Here is a 24,206-nt window from a genome sequence, read left to right as displayed (position 1 = left end):
TCTTGGCTACAGATCATTCTCACCTACTCACCGGTGGCAGCTCCTGCCCTAAGGCGGAGGAGTGTAGCCCCACTGCTTACAACAGTGTAAATAAAGGAAAAATAAAACTATAATAACTCGTTGTTATTATCATTTCATTTTTTCATGTTGAGGAAGCTTTGCGGGGTGGGCGGGGCTTCTCTGCTGTCAGATCAGGCGGAGGAGTGGTGGGCACTTTGTAAATGTGCTTGAATGTTTGGCCAGCTGTCTCAGGCCGGCAAAACAGTCATGCGGACTTTGCATGTTCTCAACCCAGGCTGCATAACACTGGGTGGAGAACATGCCCAGGCTCCAGTCCCTGGCTGTGTGCCAAACCACGGCGCTCAGACCAATCACACTGCTGCATTTGGATCTTAAAGTACTGCCCTCGTAATCGTATGCTGAACTTCCCCCAGCAATTTCAGAGGACATTTCTTCCTTTTTAATACATCATGCAGAGAGTTATATTTTAGGGGATTTTAATTATTGGGAAACTGACTACAATAGGTGTAAAACATGTATAGACTTCAAGGAGCTTTTATCCAGTTTATATCTTGCACAACACGTGTCCTCTACTATGATTATTAAATTACATATCCCAGATCAAGTTTGAACAACAAATCTCCTACTCACTAGTTTATGTGTTCTTCCCTGTCTCTGGTCTGATCATTTTTTTAATACATTTAATGTGGTTGGCCTGCAACAACAAGATATAAAACCAAGAAGCAATAACTATGTTCATAATTGGTTGCATATAGATAAGAACAGTTTTTGTGAAATCCTCATGGACACGCACCTAGTTTCGGCCTAGATGTTCGGTGCATGGAGAAAGAAGTCTCTTCCTAGCTATCACCCTCCAGTCATAAACCTGCTCCCTTACGTAAAAAACAAAAAATATGAAACATACAGTAGCAACATTGGTTTTTAAAGGAACTGAAACTCGCTAAAACAAGACTCCGCCAGAAATGGTGCAGGCTCTACACATCTGACAACAACATTTAAAGGACTCTGGAGTTTTACTTTTGTACTTTAAGACTCTCTTCTTCATGAATAAGATATTGCACTCTGACAATAAATCCAAGGGTATTTTTTTAAATGTGAGCTAAGGATCTAGCCCAGGCAGTTTGTCTCTGTCAATATTCCTTACTCAGGAGTTCTGCAACATGTTAAAACATATTTTATCATAAAAATTAAAATAATTCAAAACACCATTGCACCAGGCTTCAATGGGCCTCAGATATCCTCTTCTGACATGAATCCTACTGCACTCTCACATTTCCTTGCGCTTAGTGAAGAATGGTTATTTGAGGTAATGACTAAAGTAAAATCTGGCTTAACTAATAATACTTGCCCGCTAAGGTTCCTAAATCTTTTATTCCTGAAATAGTTGGCTCATTTCTGTGTCTTCTAAATTCTCCTATGACTCTAGGAATTATACCAACCCATTTAAAGAGCCAGTAGTAATTGCCCTACAGATAAACACAAGCTGAAGATCCATTACTCTTGAAAAACTACCACCCCATCTCCTTGTTTCCTTTTCCTGCCAAATTATTAGACATGTAAGTGGCTCAGATTTTATGTTCTCATTTGGAGAACTCTCAGTTTGTGAATGTGCGCCAGGTGGGGTTTTGCCTGTTCACAGTACTGAATCAGTAATTCTCTCTGTAGTAGATGAATTCTGTAAAAATGATGACAAAGGAGTGGCATCTGCATTAGTCCTACTTGGCCTGTAAACAGCCTCCGAATCGGTTGACCATAAATTATTGGTGGACCATCTGAAAGTTGCTGGGCATCAAGGCTCAACCTTGGATTGGATAAAATCCTTCTTGGTGAACAGAACACAGTTGGTTATCTTTTAAGGCTCCAGCAATTCAACTGGACTGTGAGGTCCCTTAGGTCACTTCTTTATCACCGCATTTATTTAATATTTATATCAAACTTCTTACTTAAGCTCTGGTGAAGATGAACTGCGAAATATGTAACTATGCAGATAATTCCCAGCTTCTGTTTAGATTTAATGGCTCCCTTGAATCCCAGAGAAATGTCCAAACTGTTATGTGGGTTATTTGGTACTGGATGGGCAGCAATTTCCTAAAGTTTAATGCAGATAAAACTGAAATTGTTATTTTGAACAATAAAATTAACTCTTGGAATCCTTGTCACTCTGAATTGGGGGAATCTCCTGTTCCAAAACTAAAAGCTTAGGTTTTATTATTGGGAATGAGCTTACCTTGAAAACTCAGATAGGCTCAGTGATTTAAATCTGTTTTGTGTCTGAGGAAAATAAAAAAGATTTCCAGGTACCTTACTCATGAGGCCTTAATTCTGGTGGTCATGGCACTTATTACTTCTCGCCTCAACGTAGCCAACTCTTTGTATCTCTGCCTTCCGACAAAACCTGTTATGCAGATTGTCCAAAGTCAGGCAGTCAGACTTATCTTTAAGGTACCTAGAACATGCCACATCCCTCCTCTATTGAACGATCTTCACTGTCTTCCACTGGAGAAAAGATCACCTTCATAGTCTCTTCATATTATCTTTTACAGGATTCTGGGAGGAGGGTGCCCACTTTTTAAGACCAAAATTATGAAATATCTACCAACTAGGAATTTACAATCATCCTCCTGCAATCTACTTATCACCCCCAAATTAAAGAGGATGGGTGGTGCCAAGTGCTTAATATAAGACCCTATAATATGGAATTCCTGGCCACAACCACTACACCATCAGATGGATTACTAGTAATATAGGAAGGAGTTACAGACATAGCTGTTCAGGCAGGACTATTAGTCTCCTTTCTTTATGTGTACATTGCTTGATTTCAAACCTCTGTTGTATAAAGCGCTAAGAAACTGATGGGTGAATGTGCGCTCCTATTAGTGCATTATAACATAATATAACATACCTAGGTCTCCCAGTTTTAGGGTTTTTAACATTTCAGTCTGAATTTATCCATATATTTTTTTGGCCGATCTTATTAGTATTTAACAATATTCATTTTTTTATTTTGAGAATAAATCGAGTGATAAAATGGCATAGTTCCACATTTATTTAACTGCTAAACATGCTCTCATACGTTGACGCCTGTCACCTTTTAGCAAATTAAGAATCTAAATATAGCAAAACACTGCACCCACAGGAAAATATCAGCATTGTATGATAATTATATGTTAACATATGCCTATATTTTGGAAAATCTAAACATGTTTTTAACTCCCCATGCGGCTCAGCTGCTATCCTGGAATTCACAGCAGACAACATGGAGAGTCAATCACAAGAGGCACTATTTTCAGTATTTCTTAGCTTTTAAAAATAAATACAGATGCAAAAAATATAGTTTTCTGTCTGTAGTTATCTGTACAAATCAGTAAAAACGGAAAACTCGAAGTTTTAAACATAACATAACTGATTAACAGGGGAAAATTGCACAGACTCCTAATGCTAACAAAAATGGTTCAGCAACAGAAGGTAAAAAAACTAGGATAGACCCTGCAAAAGGTGTCAAGTTCAACACAACCTTTCTCTGACAGTGCCTCCTCTGTACAGGTGGTTGCAAGTGGTTGGTACTGGCACTCACTTTTGGGAACTGCAACTTATTTTCATCACCAGACTGGACCCACAACAAGGAGAATGGCAGAAATGGAGAAGAAAGGAGGGAGAGAAAGATAGAAAAAAGTGACAAAGGGTGAAAACAGAGATGGAAAAGAACCCACCATTAGGAAACAGAGACTGGATGAAAAAAGAGGCAGCCTTGGTATTCATTAAACCCAGCTTTTGACCAAATAGGTGGCAGGCTCCTACAAAATTGGGTCTCTAAACTACTAGAATTCCATGTGAGTCAAGATGCCAATTAAGGCCTTTCTTCTGGAGAGGTCACACACATACAGTCACTGCTTTGAAATGTCATGATCATCAGTTACAGTATTGGAGCATTGCTATCATCTTAGCTTGCATGTGGGTTCGATTACACGACTGCTATCATATTGATGGTACATGCTGCAATATGTGCAGTTGTTTAGTGCCATCACTAGGTGTCGAAATCTGATGGAGCAGATTGATTTACTGAGACAGATGGATTTCTAACATTAAGGTATTAATACCAATAATAAATGTCTTTGTTTCGAAATAAATGAAAATGGTAGTACAAGCAAACAGATCACATGAAGTCACTGCATAAGGTTATTCATTAGTTTACAGCTTGCTATCATCTTTTACTGATAGTTCTCCAAACCAGCTTTATTTTAAGTTCCATGCTGTCATCCAAATTATACCTGCTATCACATTCCCTTTTCATAGAAAGTCAACATCAACAAAAAAAAGTTTGAAATACTTACTTTGGTACAGCCTGGCAAGTCTTCCCTAAAGGGTCCCTGCATGTTTTGAAGCAAGCTGTTGCACAGGCTTCGTACCGCCACTCACAAGTAGAGTAAGATGAATACTTAAACTTTGCATCTAGGAGAAGACAGAACATGTATAGATAGGATGAATGTTTTGCAAAGGCATTTTTGCTATGTAAAAATACATATGCTAACGTTTAATTAACATTATCCTTCTATGTTTCTTGATGTACATGTCTAACCTTCTAATTACAAATCACCCTGCCCTGTGAGCTTCCCAGGGCCTACCTTATGGTGACTTACATATGTAATAAAAGGGTTAAGACTTGCCAAGGGGGTTTAAATTCCAAGTCGATATGCCAGTGTAAAACGACATTTCTGGCTCAAGTGGCAGGCCTGGGACACGTTTTAAGGTGCTACTTAAGTGGTGCTAGTCCATTGGTAGAATTTAATGCATATGCCCTGGGTATCTGGTATGACAATCTACAAGGGATGGGTATATGGTCTGCCACTCTACAAGGGACCTATAAGTAAATTAAATTAGGTATGTGCCAATCAAACCATGCTTAGGGGAGTGAGCGCAAGCACTTTAGCATTGCTTAGCAGTGGTAAAGTGCACAAAGTCCTATGGGCATCAAATGAACTTAAAAATACCTTGGAGGTAAGTAGGCAAACAGTTTAGGGGAAGACCACCCTAAGGGTGACAAGTTTTCCAGTGATAAAGTCCCTTTCTGAAGTGGGACTAAACTTTTTTAAACGTTTGGAAAGGGGCGACCATTCGGTCCCCCCGAACGTATGGCGGAGTACCACGAGCCCCCCGGGAAGCCATTTTTGGGCGGGAGGCGAGCCTCGGCTGGTATGCCCGAAGCGGCGTAGCCGGGGCGCGCTTTTTCCCGCCCTAGAGTGGGCTGGCCTAGACACTGACGCGGCCGGCCACGCCTTTGGGGCAGGCGGGGGCGGGTTTACGCCCGCCCTGAAGACGGATAAAAGGAGCAACAAGCCAAGAACGCATCCTCTTGTTCCTGTGCTCTGAAGCTGCACCCCCTCGCTGCACGTGAGCTCGAGACGGAACGAAGAGCCAATTTTGAGCGTGTTAATCTTTCTTGTTTGTCTTACAGATACTCTGTTGGAGAATGCCTAAGAAAGTTGGAAAGCGAATGACTACCGACCAGATGCTGCGTATTCTTATGAAAGAGGTGACCGACCTAAAGAAGCGAATGGCGGATAAAGACGGGGAAGGGGGACCGAAACGTCCTTTGGCAGGAACAGCTCCGGGAGGAAAAGGCAAGAGGCCCAGAAGGGGGGTAGCTGGGGGAGACGTCCCGGTTCCCTGTACCCCACTCGAAGGGCCAACTCCGGTGCCGGCAGAGGGGAATCCGATTCCCGTAGTGGTCACCCCCGTGTCCGGGGAGGATATGCCGCCCGAGCTGGCAGCACAATTAGCAGCGTGGTTGGGTAAAGATAGCGAGGGCACCACGGCTGACGACGCACGGGTGTTGATGAAGCAACTGCGCGAAACGAGGGAGGCGGCGAAGGCAGCATCGCCAGTTATCGCGCCGGCTGCGGCAGTAGAAAAACCACCTGGGACAGGCTCAGCCGCAGATACAGTTTCTGGTTCAGGTAAGCGGCCATTGCCGATTGCGAGGGATGAGTCTGCACCTTCTCGAAGGGAAAAGTTGGGTCAACATGTCCCTATGGCTATTAAAGAGAAGATATGGGCAGATGAGTATGTAAACATCTTCTCGTTGCTTACCGATCATTATGAGATGGAGCATGTTAAGAGCCAAAAGGAACTCATGCATCCGAGTGTTTGGCGCGCAAAGATGGCCGCCTTTAAGGTAAATGAAAACATTGGCAATTGGGGCAAAGCGTGGGGGATTTTTACATCCATCCTGGGTGAACGTAGGCCCGAGTTACTGTCCGAATTGCCGATTTATCAGTCACGGATCATGGGGTATTCTGTATCATATGGGGGAAATCAGTGGTTCTGTTACGATAATATCTTCAGAAAAGCGAAAGAACATGATAAAAACTTAACTTGGGATTGTTACGATTCTGTGTCATGGTCAAAAATGGAGGATACTGGTATGTTGAATTTGCCATTGGTAGGGAGTAGTGTGGGCGAATCCTCCCGCCAATATGCTGGGACGCCTTTTCGATCAGGTACGAGTAACGACTACCACTCGAGGCCGAACGGCACCACAGGTAAAAGGGGGATTTGTTGGAACTTTAACAAGGGTAAATGTACGAGGCCCCAGGGGTCATGCAAATTTAGGCACGAATGTGGTGGGTGTGGGCAATCATCCCATCCTGAGTCCATGTGCAGAGCCAAAACGGGTGATAACGGGGGTAGAGGAGGCGCCAAACAGGTCTGAAATAGTCCGAGGGGCGCCTTTACCTACTCCGATTGATACCATGGCAATGATTCCTTGGCTCAGCGAATACCCGGATCACGCTTCCGCTGGGATGTTGCGGAACGGGTTTTCATATGGTTTCCGCATCCCAGTGGGGGAGTTTCAGGGTGTAGCGAAATGTAAAAACCAAATATCAGTCTTGCAACATACGACCGTGGTACAGGAGAAGATTGGGAAGGAGGTGGCTCGAGGTCGAGTCGCCGGTCCATTTAATGTGCCACCGGTTGCTAACTTTGTTTGTTCCCCCTTAGGGGTGGTGCCCAAGAAGGACCCGGGTGAGTTTCGGCTGATACATAATTTGTCAGCCCCACGTGGTCTTTCCGTAAACAATGCGATAGACCCGGAAGTGTGTTCGGTGCGGTACGCATCTTTCGATGAGGCCGTAGCCATATTGAATCGCCTAGGGCCCGGTGCGCTGATGGCAAAATCTGATATCGAGTCAGCGTTCCGGTTGCTCCCGGTACATCCAGACGATCAGCGTCTTCTTGGTTTCATGTTTCAGGGTCACTATTACATGGATAGATGTATGCCAGTGGGGTGCTCTATATCTTGTGCCTATTTTGAGAAATTCAGTTGTTTCCTGCAATGGGTCTTCACAAGGAAGACGGGGTTTCAACAGGTTATGCATTATCTCGATGACTTTTTGTTTCTGGGGGCAGCCGGGGATCCGGAATGTGGTCAGGCTTTGAATGAATTTTGTGTCTTGATGAATCATTTTGGTGTGCCATTGGCACCAGGTAAGACTGTGGGTCCTTCGACTTGCCTCGAGTTTCTGGGGATCGAGCTCGACTCAGAGGAAGGTTGTTTTCGTTTACCGGGAGACAAAGTGCTAAGGTTCAGGGCATCCCTGGAAACGTGTATTAGTGAGTCCAAGGTTAAGCTATATCAATTACAACAATTGGTGGGACAGTTGAATTTTGCCCTGAGAGTAATGCCAATGGCCCGCCCCTTTTCCCGCTCGATCGCTCAGGCCATGGTCGGCCTGAAGGAGGGTCATCATCGCACGAGGCTCTCGGCAGAGGTTCGCCAGGACATGCGCATTTGGTTGGCATTTCTGGCGGATTTCAATGGTCGAGTTGTCTGGAACAAACCGGCGGTGTCCTCCGAGGAGCTGGGGCTGTGGACAGATTCGGCAGGGAGCATTGGTTTTGGTGCCATATTTGGCACACAATGGTCGGCTCAAAAATGGCCGTCATGGTGGCATGAGGGTGGGCTGACGAGTAACATTGCTTTTCTTGAACTGTTCCCCATTCTGGTGGCCCTGAAAACTTGGCCCGAGGGGTTCAGAGATCACTCTGTGGTGTTCTGGTCTGATAACATGACCGTGGTTGAGTGTATCAATAGCCAGGCGGCACGATGCAAATGGATTCTGAGACTGCTCAAAGAAATTGTTTTGTTGTGTATGCAATTGAATGTGCTATTTAAGGCAAGACATGTGCCGGGGGTGATGAACCAAGCGGCTGATGCGCTTTCTCATTTCCGTATGCAGGCCTTCTGGGGTTTTCTGCCCACAGCGGACCCGGTGGCGGCACCCTTTCCCGAAGCTCTCTGGTCTCTCGGTGCCCCGAACTACGAAACCTCGTGGGAGAGAGTTTAGCACCCAGGACGAGGAAGGCATATGAAGGGGCGTTCCGTTCCTATTTGTCCTTTTTGGGGACTGCTAGAGGGGAGCTTTGGGGCCAGGAGGAGTGGGTAGTAAAATTCCTGCTGTCTTTACATCAGGCAGGCAAATCAGTGGCTACGGCCCAGAGGCATCGGGCAGCCATTTCCTTTGTGGCAAGGGCTTATGGGATCCAGGACCCGACAGCGTCTTTCGTTGTACAAAAAGCGCTACGTGGGTGGCAACGCCTTGAGGGTCGCAGAGTAGATGAAAGGCGCCCGATAGGTCTGGATAGGCTGGCCCTGTTATTATCGGTACTCCCTTCAACGTGTTCATCCCAGTATGAAACAGTGTTATTCCGAGCCGCTTTTGCGCTGGCATTCCATGGGGCTATGCGGGTAAGCGAACTAGTGGCGAGGAACAAGCGGGATACGATGGGGGGACTGTGCCGAGAGCACGTTCAGGTCAGAGGGGAGACAATGACTGTCTCGTTTGTCAGGTCCAAGACCGATCAGGGTGCGATGGGGGACTGCATAATCATACAAAGGATTCCCGGGTCCTCCATGTGCCCGGTAAGTTGCGTAGAGGAATATTTAGCGCAAAGGGTGGCATCATGGGGGGGGACCTTGTTGAGACACGCTGACGCCACCCCACTGACGAGGTTTCAGTTTCAGCGGGTACTTGCGATGTCGATTTCCGCTGCGGGCTTGAACCCCGGCGAGTTTGGGACCCATTCCTTTCGGATAGGGGCTGCTACAGAGGCTACAGCCAGGGGTCTGAATATCGAACAAGTTAAACGTGTGGGGCGTTGGTCCTCCAACTGTTATAAAAGGTATGTGCGGTTGCACATGTTGTGAAGCTGTAATGATGTACTCACGCTTCTTGTTTTTGTTTGGTTTTCAGTTGCGCAAGCCTACGAGGCGGGGCGGACTATGCAGTCGACCCAACACCGGGCCAGCGGTCAAACATCACCGGCTGTGAAAAAGGAGGTGTGGGTCGTGGGCCACTCATACGTGAGGCGTGCCGCGGACGTATTCAAAGCAGGTGACATGATTCACGTGGCTGGGGAATACGGGTACAGTGTGTCCTTCTACGGAAAGGGCGGGCTCTGTATTGACCAGTTTCAATCATTTTTCGAGGGTTTGTTAGGGCGGACGAGGTCACCGCCGGCTATAATCATAGTACATCTTGGGGGCAATGATTTGGTGACCGCTGGTAGACGACTTCTTCTTGAGGCGATGCTTTCCACTGTAAGTTGGTTAGCGAGAAGAGTTCCAGGGTGCACGATTGCATGGTCCCATATGATCCCACGAAAAGTGTGGCGGGGGGCTCTTTCAGTTTCTGCTCTGAATCATTCAGTACGGAAGATTAATAATAAAGTGAGTAGGTTGTTCCGTTCAAGTACACTGCATTCTATTTCGCATGGTTGTATTAAAGGGGACAGTATGTATTTGGGGGATGGTGTTCACTTGTCCCGGGTGGGGAACGAGTTACTCATAGGAGACCTGATAGCTTGGCTGAGGACTTTAAGACATGACCTTTAGGTAGGAGTGTGTGGGGGGTCCGGATAGCCGGTCAACTATCCGGCCTGTGGCGGTAAGGTCATGATCGGTGAGCACTAATTGGAAGATCCCTATGAGTGGGCGTCACCCATTACGGATGGGAGCGCTCGAGGGAGGTGGCCATTGGCCCCTCAACGGGTAGGCGGTCCCTTCTAAGGATGGGCCGCCGAAAGGAAAGGAAAGGCGGTCAAGGCCCCTTCCTGGGTAGGAGGGGTTACAGCCCCCTCCTGGGGAATTTCCCGGGGCCAGGATATCTGCGACGGCAGATGTGGTAAGTTGTGTGGGGTTTGGGAGGGGGTCTACGCTACCTTCTAGATACCTCACACGAGTCCTCGGACGACCTTTAAGTGGCGTCGAGTTTATTGGGGCCCCCGTCAAGTCAAGGGAAATTGGTAGTTGCACTTGAGGTACACCTCTGTGCGGTCGCCCCTCACAAGTGAGGGGGATATTTCTGGTTTAGGGATCTTGACACCGGTTACGACCTTGCCGTTGGCCCTTAAACGTTAGGATGTACAATTTCAAAATTTCAAGTTAATGTTTTGTAGGATGTTAGTTCGGCTAGGAGAACCTTTGTATTAGAGAATATGTTAAGGTTAGCCAAACATCGCAATGTGGTAATGAAATTGTACATAATATGAAACTGTTATTTTAATGTTTTAATTTTGTTTCATATTTTAATAAATACGTCCGGGAGGGTCACTCCCTCCCGTCTTCCAAAAGTTCAGAACTGTTTCCGGTTTCCCATCCTTGGGGAGTGTGTTGAGAGGGGGTGGCGGGTATCTCAGCCATATGGAAAGGGGCGACCATTCGGTCCCCCCGAACGTATGGCGGAGTACCACGAGCCCCCCGGGAAGCCATTTTTGGGCGGGAGGCGAGCCTCGGCTGGTATGCCCGAAGCGGCGTAGCCGGGGCGCGCTTTTTCCCGCCCTAGAGTGGGCTGGCCTAGACACTGACGCGGCCGGCCACGCCCTAGGGGCAGGCGGGGGCGGGTTTACGCCCGCCCTGAAGACGGATAAAAGGAGCAACAAGCCAAGAACGCATCCTCTTGTTCCTGTGCTCTGAAGCTGCACCCCCTCGCTGCACGTGAGCTCGAGACGGAACGAAGAGCCAATTTTGACCCGCCCACCAGCCCCTGAGGACAGCGAGTGGTTTTTGAATAAAGTTTGATGTGGTAACGCTAATTCTTGCAGGTTGTGATGATTATCGTGATAAGTTTGATTATGCAATAAAGAATGGTCAATTCGTAGTATGTTCTCAAATAAAGTAATCCTGCACTAGTGTTGATCCGTAATCTTGCTTGTTGATAAGCTGTTTGTTACTGTCTTTTAGTAATTTAGTCATTTTAGTAATTTAGTTAGAATTGTCGTATTTATTTTGGTCGGGCGGTAAGGTCATGATCGGTGAGCACTAATTGGAAGATCCCTATGAGTGGGCGTCACCCATTACGGATGGGAGCGCTCGAGGGAGGTGGCCATTGGCCCCTCAACGGGTAGGCGGTCCCTTCTAAGGATGGGCCGCCGAAAGGAAAGGAAAGGCGGTCAAGGCCCCTTCCTGGGTAGGAGGGGTTACAGCCCCCTCCTGGGGAATTTCCCGGGGCCAGGATATCTGCGACGGCAGATGTGGTAAGTTGTGTGGGGTTTGGGAGGGGGTCTACGCTACCTTCTAGATACCTCACACGAGTCCTCGGACGACCTTTAAGTGGCGTCGAGTTTATTGGGGCCCCCGTCAAGTCAAGGGAAATTGGTAGTTGCACTTGAGGTACACCTCTGTGCGGTCGCCCCTCACAAGTGAGGGGGATATTTCTGGTTTAGGGATCTTGACACCGGTTACGACCTTGCCGTTGGCCCTTAAACGTTAGGATGTACAATTTCAAAATTTCAAGTTAATGTTTTGTAGGATGTTAGTTCGGCTAGGAGAACCTTTGTATTAGAGAATATGTTAAGGTTAGCCAAACATCGCAATGTGGTAATGAAATTGTACATAATATGAAACTGTTATTTTAATGTTTTAATTTTGTTTCATATTTTAATAAATACGGCCGGGAGGGTCACTCCCTCCCGTCTTCCAAAAGTTCAGAACTGTTTCCGGTTTCCCATCCTTGGGGAGTGTGTTGAGAGGGGGTGGCGGGTATCTCAGCCATATTGTCTTCCAGACTTTCACAAGAACCAATCCACTCGGTGTATCCGACCTGGGTTCATTCATGTCAGACTGAAATTGCACGTTGGTTATGGGCTACTGCAACCATTAACTTACATTGAGCACTTTATTTTTCTAGCCAATTTTTCCTTTTAATTCTTTAAAAATGTATATCTTCAGTTCCACAGCTTTTATCTTATTTTACTCATAAAATGCTACTCTTTATTTTAACATTTCTTCTACTGTTTATGCACTGTCTTGGTACTTTGAACATTGTTTTAAACTTGACTACTATGTGTCATGTTAATAGGGATTGAGCACAGGTCTATTTTATTTTATTTGCATGACATCTAGTAGACTGTGTCCTTATCCTTTGAGGTAGAAACTTGCACACCCCCAATATGAATCCACTTTCCTACAGGAGATATTCGAAAAATACTTTAATGTATAGATCAGTTTTCTGAATTATTCGTGCAACCCCCACCAACCCCTTAATTTGGGCCAAGACCCTATGAGTAAAACTCATGGACTCACTATTTAAAATGCTAGTGGTGAACACTATGCTCTGAGGGAACATTATATTGCCTGCTGTTTATGAACTGTTACGCATCTCGAGGAGCTAGGTCTGCTCAGTAAGGGTCACAAACGTCTCAAAATCCTTGAGGGATTCTCTAGATTGCATTACTATTTTAATTTCCAACAGAATAAAAACCATGATGTTCACGCATTTATTTCAGGATGAGTACTTCTCCCATAATCGCTAGATAATGATCCAATTTCAAATAATACAAACCCTACACATTCATTTAGAAATTTACTATATATTTTGTTGTAGAGCATCCTACCACAATTTGGTCATCTCTAAAGATTAGTAGCTAGAGACAGACTTCAGAAGTAACGAAGGCTGGGCTAGCCTTGCCGGGGTTCAACATGTAACCTGTCTGAAATGGTAGAAAATGAATCAAATGAACTCCTCTTCCTACGAAAAATATTAGGAGTCTTATGAACATGGCAGGTCCAGCATTTACCTTTGAGCTACTATCATGTTGTGTTTAAATATGACTAGGAAGAGAATGTTTTCACAAGTTTAATGCAGAAATGTGGTCAGCATGCAGTATCTTTGGTTTCAGTGTAAATGTGTTCAATAACATACTTTTTACACATCCCAGGAAACTTCATCATCATTAATGTTTCAGAAGACACCCAATACAAATGCAAAGCAAACCATCATTTCAATAGACTGGGTAAATAACAACAAGCGCACCTTGGAGGATTTACAGGTAATAACATTCTGATATACAAAGATTCTTGTTTTAATCATTCAAAGCAAATTGAATGATCATATTCTCATTTCTATATTCAGCATTTTAGCTTCAGATAATATGCTAATAATTGCACAATGTTCTCATTAATATCAATCTCTCTCGCATTTAAATAATGTGCGTGTGGTGTGGCTGTCCTCCTTTACTGTTGATTTCATGTGAGGACTTTAACGCCAATGCATATAAGATTGTCAGTCATCCTCAAGAAAAAAACAACCAATCCCATTAATAGGTTGGCACTGAAAGCTAAAAAAGGAGAGAGCCTCACTCACCAGTGTGGCTTAGGCTAAGTCGATCTCACCTCTTTAGAAACTCCAATATAAATTAGCATTTCTAGTGTAAATACTATGCCAATTGTTACATAGGATGAACGCTTGTTTCGCTCTATATAATAACTCCCACTTTGCCCATCTAAAAAAATCATAATTTAGATCTAAAATGTTCATTCTACGCAGGACATGCACAAACTTATTTGCACAAACTACCTACCAACCTAGGTGCGCCGTACCATACTCGACAAACAACTTTCCACACCATTGTTTCTGAGACGTAAGAATTCTCTCTTGCATTTAACTGTAACGTACAACTATAATATTTAGGTTTTTCACTGGGCCCTTTCTGCAGGGTCATCCCCAGACCTCTTGCCTTCACCCTATTGTTTTCTAAACCCATTTGTGTTGGTTTTTAGGACTCTGCACAATTTACCCTTGCTAAACAGTACTTTTGATCTCTCCTTAAATCATGGTAGAATTTGCTTATATCTAATTGGCATATTTGATTTACTTTAAATTATGCTATTGGCCTTGCAGCTCTGATTGTGCCACTCACCAAAGCAGCACTTTAAACATGGCTCAGGCTTACCCTTGCAGTCTCTGTGTGCAGTTAAACTGCCATGTCGACCTGGCACAGTAAACCTTTTGCAAGGCTTACATCTTCCTTGCTAAAACATGTAGGTCATGGACAGTCCAGATGGCAGGGTGCAATGTATTATTGGAACAAGTACTTTTTAGTTATGCATGTCCTTGTATTGAAAAACTCTTAAATTCGTTTTATACCACTTTCATGGCCTACCTCTCCAATAGAATACCATTGGAGTTGCCTTATTCTATTTATTACGCTTTATTTTCAAATGGGAGAGCGTAACAAGTTCATGTTCGGTGTCTTTGGAATTGTAATAAAACATCCTAACATAAGTCGGATTTTAAATTACAATTTTGAAAATGCACTTTTAGGAAGTTGGTATTTTTCTGCCTTAGCAATTTAGTGCCTTCATTCTGTCTCTGGGTCACATGACAGGGTGTAGTTGACAGTTGGGCTATATGTATTCCTCATAGACATCCCTAGACAACAGAGAGATTAGGTGTACCTGAATGGGATATCGCAGGCAGTAAGGCAGGGTGAAGCAGGGCACAGCCCTACTTGCACTTGAATAGGCTCCACACAAAGGACTGCATAACTTCGGTAGTTAGTCTGGAGCCAGGGAAGTCAGGCTGCCTGAAGCCATCAAAGAAAATTTCTAAAACCTCCCCCCTCCTTCCAGAGGAAGTGCACCAGGTATAAAGATTGGAAATCAGACACCACCTCTTCAGTACACTTCTGGACCTGTGGATAATCTGCCAGGAAGAAGGACTGCTGTGCTGCTGAAAGGACTGATTTTTACTGGACTTCTGCTCTGAAGGACTGCTGCCCTGCTGTGCTGACCTGATGCCTGCTGTCCTCCTGCCTGAGTGAGAAGGACTGGGCCTGCATTTGTTGAAATCAGGACCACAAGAGTGACTCCAAGGGCTAGTTGGCTGGCCTCCTGACTTGACACTCAGAGACAGAAAGCTTTCACAACCTGGACCCCAGTCCTGGACTTTTGGTAGTGGGCCTAAAGTGTTCTGCCAACCTCCACAGATCTAGAGGTACCAACACACCTCCTCCTCATTGAGCAACCCCGAGCAGAACTGAAACATCACCCCTGCTGTATGGATTAGACCCGTCGCAAAGGCTCACATTGCTTCCACTGCCCGCAGCCTCTTTGGAACCACCGCCTTGTGATGCATCCTCAGCAGAGGTCCTTGCATCCCTCGTCAACAGCAGCCTCGAAGATGATGACAGATTCAACATCGCAGCTTTGCAGCTCCTCGGAACCCAGGCATCACCCTGACTGCAGAACGCATTTTCAACTCGGGATTGAGCATTACAAGCCCTTGTCGATGGGATCATCAATGACAATTTAGGACCTTGCATCACAGCTTTGCTGCACCTCGGAAGTGATGCATAGATTCGGTTGCACTACACATCTTTGACGCAGATCCTAAAAATTATACGTAAACCAGAATTGGGGTTCTTTGTTCAGCTGGCCTAACAGGGTCCCTGTAGCCAGCAGCGCTCCATCGCTGTTGGCCTGAACTTGTGACTTTATCTCGGTCTGTCACAACCATATATCCACAGTTAGAGCTTTTTGGGTTTTGAGGCTATTTTCACATAACTCTTTAAAATTGCATATGTCCGGTACTACTGACTGGATTATTGTTGTTTTGGTCTTGTTTTATTCATTAACAATAACTTTATTTTCATCACTTGGGAGAGGGATCGTTTTTGTGTTATCTTTTCAGTTTATTACTGTTTGAAGTGCTGCACAAATCCTTTACACATTGCCTCCGAGTTAAGCCTAACTGCTCGGACCAAAGTTACCAGACGCTTGAGCACAGGTTAATTTTGAATTGGCTTGTGCCTCACCCTGATGAGGATTGTGGTTGCTGATTGACCAGGGATCACACCCCAGTCAAAAAACAACCCAATTTCGTCCACCAGGCAGTAGACTCAGCCTGTCCTAAAACATTTTATAGATTTCTCTTCTTTCACCTAACTTTAATCCAGTATTGAAAGCACATCAAATAATAATAAAGGTACACTACTAGCATGCAAGGTAACTTATCTAGGTATGATCTGAAACAAATAGTTCATTTAGTATAGGTTGCACACTACATTTTCGTTATAGAAAAATAACATAAGTGAGGTTCCTTGAATTCTGAACCCTTGGGTTCCATTTTGTGCATGGCAGCCATTTTGTAGTTGCCCTCACATAGGCCGATGACTTTAGCTGACTTTTGAATGACCTGAGTGAACTGACCCTGTTGCCTGAAGCTGACCTTGTTAGACCAGTTCCTTGCCCAGTAGCTGATCAAGATTAAGGATCAGAGCACAGGAGATTGTAAAGTTTGGTATGCACATACACACCCCTTATCCTACCTCTCATCTGTTTCTGTTCCTTCTTTTTATGGCCTGTTTACGATATGGGTTGTGGTCTTTTAATATGGGTTTGTCCAGCTTGTGTAAGAAGGAATGTTGGGTTTTTTGCATGCTTGCAAAAGCTAGGACTGCCCCCTTTCTTTTATGCTGAGTTTTGTAACTCTAAAACATATATAAGGCCTCTGTTCTCTGTATTCCTCAGACTACCTCATTCAGTTGCTGCGACTTCTGTGTGACGTGGCCTCATTTATTACATTTAATAAAGATGTCTTTTCATATTTCAGCTTCTGTGCCAAGTTCTTTATTGATATTAGTAAGACCCCTGAGAATGAAGATATTTCAGTTCCTCAAATGGCGCAGCCAACGCGGGCTTCATCAGAGAAGTGACTTTCTGTGGGAGTGATCTTGTCAGGAGACTGAAATCTACTGAGGAGGACAGAACAGGATTCTACTAAGAAGGTACTCTGTGCACAGGGATTCTGGAGATTCTTTGTTTCTGCAGCCCAGTATATTTCTGATCTTCCTGATTTTGATCCTCCACATGATGTCACTCCTGACTGAGAACCTTTTTGGCGTGAGTATTCTAAAAAGACCGTTAGGTCATGTAGAACTTGACAGTTAGAATTTGGATAACCTTTTTATTAGTAAAAGTAAGAGTTAAGTATAAGTGGGTCGCTCCCAGTCCTTTGGTTCTTTGGGTCTTTGATTTGGGTATTGCACTTACCAAAGCCGAGGGGTTGGTTTCTTGGTTTTTGATTTGGTCATTGCAATTACCATAGCCGAGGGGCTCGTATATTTGTGAGTGTATTGGTAGAGATAACCCCTTGAAGTGTGAAGCTAGATTAGTGAGCTATAAGATACCTGATCTTAGCAAATTTGGAAATGTAGCTTTGGAACTTTGGAATTTGTGTTGGCCAACTTTTGGTTTGTATAGGTTTGGATGTGCGAATTGCAATTTGTGTAGACAGGTAATGGGAGAATTTTCTCTATTTGGTCCTTAGGAACGGTGCACGTACGAAAAGTACCTTAAGCACTACTTTGATTATAATACTTGCGTATTCCGCAGTATTTTTGGCATGCCTGTTTTTTAAACTCACATGGAAAAATGTGTTGCTTTTTTGGGAGGTACCATAGTATGATGTGAAGTAAATTAGCCGGCTTCCCCTAAAGGAAATATCTAAATAGGTTAGATTTAAAAACATATTTCTTCCTTGGTGATTTTGTATCCCCAGGGAATTAAAAAATGACATAATACGAAACAAGGATCCTTTGTTCTGCGCAGTTTTATGAATGAAGATATGCAGAACGATTTTGTTTGGTGTTCTGCTAGCCAGAGCTAGTGAATTGAGTGTATTTTCGCTTCTTGGACATACATCAGTCTGTTGGGCTGTTTTTGCAGTCTTTTGGAACACTATTGAGAAGCGTTTCTCGTAAATATGACTTACAACTAGTATTTGCAAATGGTTTGGTTCAAGTACAGTCTGTGGGCAGTTTTTTGTTTTTGTTCTGAGTATTAATTTGTGGGTCAAATGTGTGTTTAAATGTCTATGTGGTGTTCCCATTAGTGCAACTTCTGTAAGTGAATAGCGATGGCGCTATTCACAAAATGCATGGCTAAAGTGCGCTGTATTGTGTGTCCTGAGTGTTTTGACCCCTTTTTTGTTTATGTCTGAAACGAGCTCAAATGTGTGTTTGTGGTTTTTTTATGTTTTCAGTCTATTAAGCAAAATTTTGTAAGCATATTCTTGGGTCTGTTGCTAATTACAAATTGTCCTTTTAAAGTGGCGCAAACATTTTGTCATGTTATAAGTTAGGCTTCTGTGGTTAGGCTTATAAATGAATGCGTCTAAAATAATAGGCAAGGGATGCAGCTCGCTTTTATATGTGGAATTATAAAAAATGATTGGGTTTATTAAAAATAATTAATACATTTTGAAAAAATAATTATTAAAAATAAGTGCTACAAAATTCGTTTTTTACTATTCATGAAGCTTAATGCTCATACTGTGACATCCTAGCATTATAGTTTAATTTAAGTTGTGTTACACTGCATAATGAGAACATTAGCATATGGAATTTCACTTAGCGCAGGCGTACAAAACTCATTTTACTAAGGATTTACATGAGATATGTCTAATGTCCAATCTCTGCAATTTGTAAAGAACATTCTGAGGATGATTAATATGTAACACAAATATAGGATATTTATTTTTAAGTACCCCTAATATCAAAGTCGAATTTGGGTAAAATAGACCATTTATAACAGCTTTAAAGTGCTTTAGGCTTCAGTAAATGCATACATGTAGGTATAATACAAATTTGCAGGTTGTCCCCATTTTGGGGTTTTCCTTTTAAATGACCCAGTAAGATCCAATTAAGGTTGCTGAAATGAGTACCATTGCAACAAGCATTCGTTCTAAAAACAGGTATGTGTGTTATTAGGTTCTGTGAATTATTCACAGTAAATGTTGTTTAATAATCTGGGGACAGAGATAATTTTTTTAGCGCCTAAAAAGGAGAAATTATTTTTTTAAATAGAGTGAATTATTACAGGTTAAGAGGAATTAGGAAGGCTTTTTGACTTTGTCAGCCTCACAGTGAACAGAAGCTGGGGGCTAGAAAAGCTGCAGAGGCTCAAGTTGCGCTGAGATGCTATCTTTAGTTTTCCTGTAAACAATGGAAGGAGGCTCTCATGTTGACATTTGTGACCTTTTAAATTAGGGCTTTGTCTCTGTGGAATGCAGAATGACCTTGATAAACAGGCCTCTAAAAGGTGGGGTTTCTGGTTTCTCCATAAGAACATCAAAAAAATTAAAGAACTTAATTCTAAAGGGAAATATAAAAAAGGTTTCTTTGAAAGTCCCAACATCATGTTAAATGCTCTGCAGGCAAAACTAAGGTGGCTTGATGTTGCAAGCTGACTGACAAGATGGTAACAGTTAAGTAATGGAAATTTATTTTTGTGTTTGTTAATGTGTATCATGTTTTGTCTTCTGATTAAAAGTTATAATTGATATTCGTTTGTTAAAGAAATGTCTCTCTTTTGTGTGTTGTGTATTTTTATTTTTTTTGCTTCTGCCTACAGATCATTCATGGATTGTTCTGGGTGATTTAAAGAAGTCAAGACACGTGAGTTGGTTGAAAGGAGATGTGTTTTTGCGTAACTCCTTTGGAAAGAAATGTTCATGTGTTTTTTATGTTTGTGTATGTGGTCCTATCATGAATTGTTCTTGCTGGTCCTGTATGTTAGAAAGTTGTATTTGACAGCAGATATCCACTAACTGGTGATCTACTGTCAAAAGGAGGGTAAGCATTTTAAACCTGACAAATTAAGCAGGCCCGAATTTCACAGTAACATAAAGTAGATGACATGGTATTGTGCGTCACCGCTCATTTATATATGCTATTGTTTTGTCTATGCTTTTTTTGCTTGATATACAGCAAGTATATCTGATGGCTTGGCATGTACGTTTTGTGTTTGTGCGTTTTTTAATTTAATGCATGTTGTTGTTTTATGTTGCTGCTTTTGATACTATTACAAGTTTACCTGTGTTGTGAAGGGATATACATGACGATGTGTATCGCTGCACAACTGTTGGGTTGATTTGCAAAATTTCACAGATATGATTTTTCATAACTGTGCGCGACACAGACAACACTTCACCAGTGTATGTCAATTTGGCTATGAATAGTATTCAAGAAAAATAAAAAAGATATACAGGATCAAAGTGTGTCACCTGCTGTCACTTACTGCCTCTTCCCTTAAAGGAACAGGCAGCCCTAAATTTATGTATCCTGATTGGACATAAGGATAAAATTATAGATCTGTGACTCTTGTACATGGTGACCTAATTTCTATATCACATTAATGAGTTTTGTTCTGCTTCCTAAGTAGTGTATGGCTTTGTTCCATAAAGAAAACCAGGTTTCATTTTTCTTCCCTGAAGAAGGAACTGGAACATTAGCTGAGGTTACCGTATATGGTGTAGCGGCCAGCGGTAGAGTTACATTTTAAAACTATTGTGATTTTTTTTGTGTATCACTCACACTCTTGGTGTTGTGTCACATGCTTGACTATCACCCAAGTATTTCTTGTTCTTCCTATACATTTTTCTTTTGTCACTTCTCCCCTGACCGATGTCGCATCATGCCTAGTTATTGGGGATTTTAACTGTGACCTAGTCCCATTTCTCTTTTCCATATTTCTTTCACTAGTCAGTTCTTATTATTGTTGATGTATTGTTTAGGTTCACACTTCCAGATTGCAGTAATGTACCAGAGACCCCCATATTATGTATAAATCCCTTTTGTATGACCAGACTGTTTTTTAAGAATTTTCTTTAGGCCTACTTTGATGTTTCCCAGTCTGACTGTCAGGGTAGTGATGGGCTGGTTAACCGACTCAATACTCTCTTTTGAGATGTTTCAGATAAGGAATTTAGTTTTCTTTATTGATATTAGTAAGACCCCTGAGAATGAAGATATTTCAGTTCCTTATAGGGCAGCAATTTAAAATTACCTTTGAGACTATGGTCGCTCTTTATACTGAACGTAAAAACCTGTTGACTCTGCTCTACTCCCACTGTGACTTTTTATGTGTCCTATCTTGGGTTTTACCTGTAGGCCAGCACTACAAATTGCATGTCCTGTGTCACACTCCTGAATCACAATGTTATTAGTTTCAAGTGATCATCATATGCTCCACTCAGATAAACAAAACACAAGCGAAACCAGGGGCTTGATTTAGAGTTCGACAGACAGGTTACACCTGTCACAAATGTGACGGATATCCCGTCCGCTGTATTAGAAGTGCATTATATCCTGAGGCACTTGGGATAGAGTGGGCAGGCTATCCGTGCTGTTTGTGACAGTTTCCCATCCACTGAACTCTAAATCAGGCCCTGTGGAGCTTTAGTGTTACTCAAATTGTAGAGTTCTGGCAGGGCAATAAAAATTCTATGTATGTCAAATACCAGCTATCATTCAACGATTCTACTAAAGAAAGGAGGATGATTTTCTGAAATCCGTTTGTGGTCTCCAGAGCATTGGACCTCCATTGTGAAAAGCCTGATAGAGAGCCTGGGGGAACACTTAAATATGAGCTGCCTCTTATCCTATCGGTGCCCTTCTCTTATCAGGGTTAGCTGCAACAAAACGGTGGTTAACCGACTTCCGCTCCCATGCTGGTATCCTTCCGACTGTATGCTCTCCCTCCATATCCCATCTTCAACCAAATATCTTTTACCTCAGCACCATCTGCAACATTCCAAAGATGACGTCATACTATTTAGCTCCAGTTTACTCTGGAACATTGTCTACAACACACACAAACATCTTGTATACAGACCAATAAAGAAAGATAAATCCTCAGAAATCTTTAAGTTAACTAGTGCTGTAGTGAATTATGCGGAGGCTAAACTAGAGCTAGTGAAACAGCATTACCTCTGCTAGGATAGTTAATCTTCAGCGAGCACTATAATTGTTATCCTCCTTGGTGGTACATTTAGTTCACATGTATTTTTTGTTAATTGATGGAACAAACATGCGACTATTAGAATTTCAAATGAGAAACATACCTACAAGTTTAAACAGAGTCGAGAGTCTGTAAGCATCAGAATGACGGTATTTTGCAAGGTAAACAGAGGAGGCTGAAATGCGCACAAAATATCCTGGCTTGTAAAAGGACTCAAAAGATTTATATCTGGCAATCCAGGTATTTTTGTGGATAATAAATGTGGATCGGTTTTGAAAGTCTTCACTCTTTTGCCATTTAGAAACAGCAAGTTTACTGTCCAGGCCTACATGCAGAAAGAAATTCGGTCGATCCGCCATTTCAAACGATACCAGTGTTAGGTCTGAAAAAAAACAGGTAAACAAACAGAAATAAATGATCACTCAAAATGCAAAGCCATTATACAATACTCAGTATGCTGCTTGTCATTTCACACGAGGAAATATCTTCAACAAAAGACTGTAAATTAAAAAATGTAATTCTATTTAGAGTCAAAATTGAACTAAATTGTTTAAATATTCCAGCTACAGAAGGAGGGCTATGCTCGCTGGTGTTTCAGTCTTTAATGCCATGGTTTGTTTTGCATTTTGCAGTAGCACTGTTGCTTATCAAGTAGACATTAAGAGGCCGTTATCTCACAATTAACAGGTGAGCGCTGTAGATACCATACATGGTTATTATCATTCACAAACATAACGTGCAGCTGTTTGTTTTGGGTCAAATATATACAAATAAAGGCCAGTGTGTAATCTCCTACTCTTTGATTTTTCCTTTCATAAAAACTATTGTAATAATCAAATGTAACAAGTAACGTTTTGCCAAAACTTAACCTCCACCAGTTTAACATTAACCATGCACCATGATTTGTATTGTGTGGAAGGTCAGGGCATGTGTAATGTGAAGATACTTATAACCAGGGCTTTAAGTGGGATGAAAAAACTAGCGCGGGGAGTCTCTCAAAGGGGCGTGGCCAATGTAATTAAGATCGTGACTTAAAAACGCGTACAGTAAAAATCTGTGCCAAGCCTAGGGTGCCGCCTGACTTGTATTTTTCAGTTTCTGCCATTCCATCTAGATTTGTGATACAGCATCATACCAACAACAAATCAGGACTATTGGCTTTGTCAATGGTTGTTAGTTGCAAAAGATAAATAAGTAGCAACTATGGCTTGTATATAATATTGAAAAAGCTTCCGCTTAAAGCCCTGGTGACACCAAGACAATGTTGCTGCTCCTGAGTTTCAAAAAGAGAGAGGAAATTCAAAGAGAAAATGACTCTCTGTGTAACTTCTCCACTAGTGAAAAGTCAGCAGTGTGAGTACGCGCACATCGATGTGCCTGCTGTCACTGCCATCCGGAAAAAAACAGACCGCCTGTGCCAGGGCACCAAACAGAGCCCGATAGAGACCCGTTTCGAGGCCCCCTTTAAAGAATTGCTCGTGTTCAGCACCGGTGAGACCCGGCCCACTTTTAAAGACCTGCTTATAACACTTGGCAACTGACTTCAATGACTGTGTGGGTGTGTATATTTGCATGATTTTGTATGACTGTGTGGGTGTGTATGGTGTAACTCATAGGTATTCCTGGCAGGCATTATGCTGGGAAGCTCACACAGTAGAATTGCCGAGCTAGTTCGTAACAGGGAGTGCAGGATGCTGCACCTAGTGATTGTGATCTATATTTTCAACCTCATTGCTGCTGATGACGAGCTCAGCTCGTCATCAGCTACTGTGGTCGTGTGCTGATGACGAGCTGAGCTCATCATGTAACGCAGCTTTTTTAAATTAGCCGCACATAGCGGGAAAAGCCGCCGCAGCGATGCGGTTAAAATGGTGAACGGGTTAAAACAAAGAGGATAGAGGAAAGATGCACGTGGAGGGTAGTGAATGAGGACTTTTGTGAACTTTTGTGACAGCCAGTGCTTTAAATGGGGACGGTAGTGTTCGGTACTGAGAACCAGCACTTTTTTATTTTGAGATGAAGAGTACCGGCACTTCTCAAGAGTGACGTAATACTTTAATTGGAGAGTACCGGCACTTCTCAGAAACAAGCAGATACTCTGGTACAC

At 42.9% G+C, this 24,206-nt stretch overlaps 1 protein-coding gene across 1 annotated transcript in view; it reads right to left on the bottom strand.

The window, feature by feature from the left end:
- Nucleotides 1–24,206, bottom strand: part of OTOG (otogelin) — a 1,187,449-nt gene that overhangs the window by 431,585 nt on the left and 731,658 nt on the right. Inside the window, exons 31-32 of the mRNA XM_086954148.1 lie at nucleotides 22,203–22,481; nucleotides 4,353–4,470 (exon numbers count right to left, since the gene is read on the bottom strand). Of these exons, the coding sequence (XP_086810274.1) occupies nucleotides 4,353–4,470; nucleotides 22,203–22,481 (397 nt within the window). The remainder of the gene's footprint in view (nucleotides 1–4,352; nucleotides 4,471–22,202; nucleotides 22,482–24,206) is intronic.

Source organism: Lissotriton vulgaris, chromosome 2_1 (genome assembly GCF_964263255.1).
Source record: "Lissotriton vulgaris chromosome 2_1, aLisVul1.2, whole genome shotgun sequence".
NCBI lineage: Eukaryota > Metazoa > Chordata > Amphibia > Caudata > Salamandridae > Lissotriton > Lissotriton vulgaris.
The sequence above is the reverse complement of the archived record's forward strand: the minus strand, read 5'-3'. Positions and strand labels throughout refer to the sequence as shown.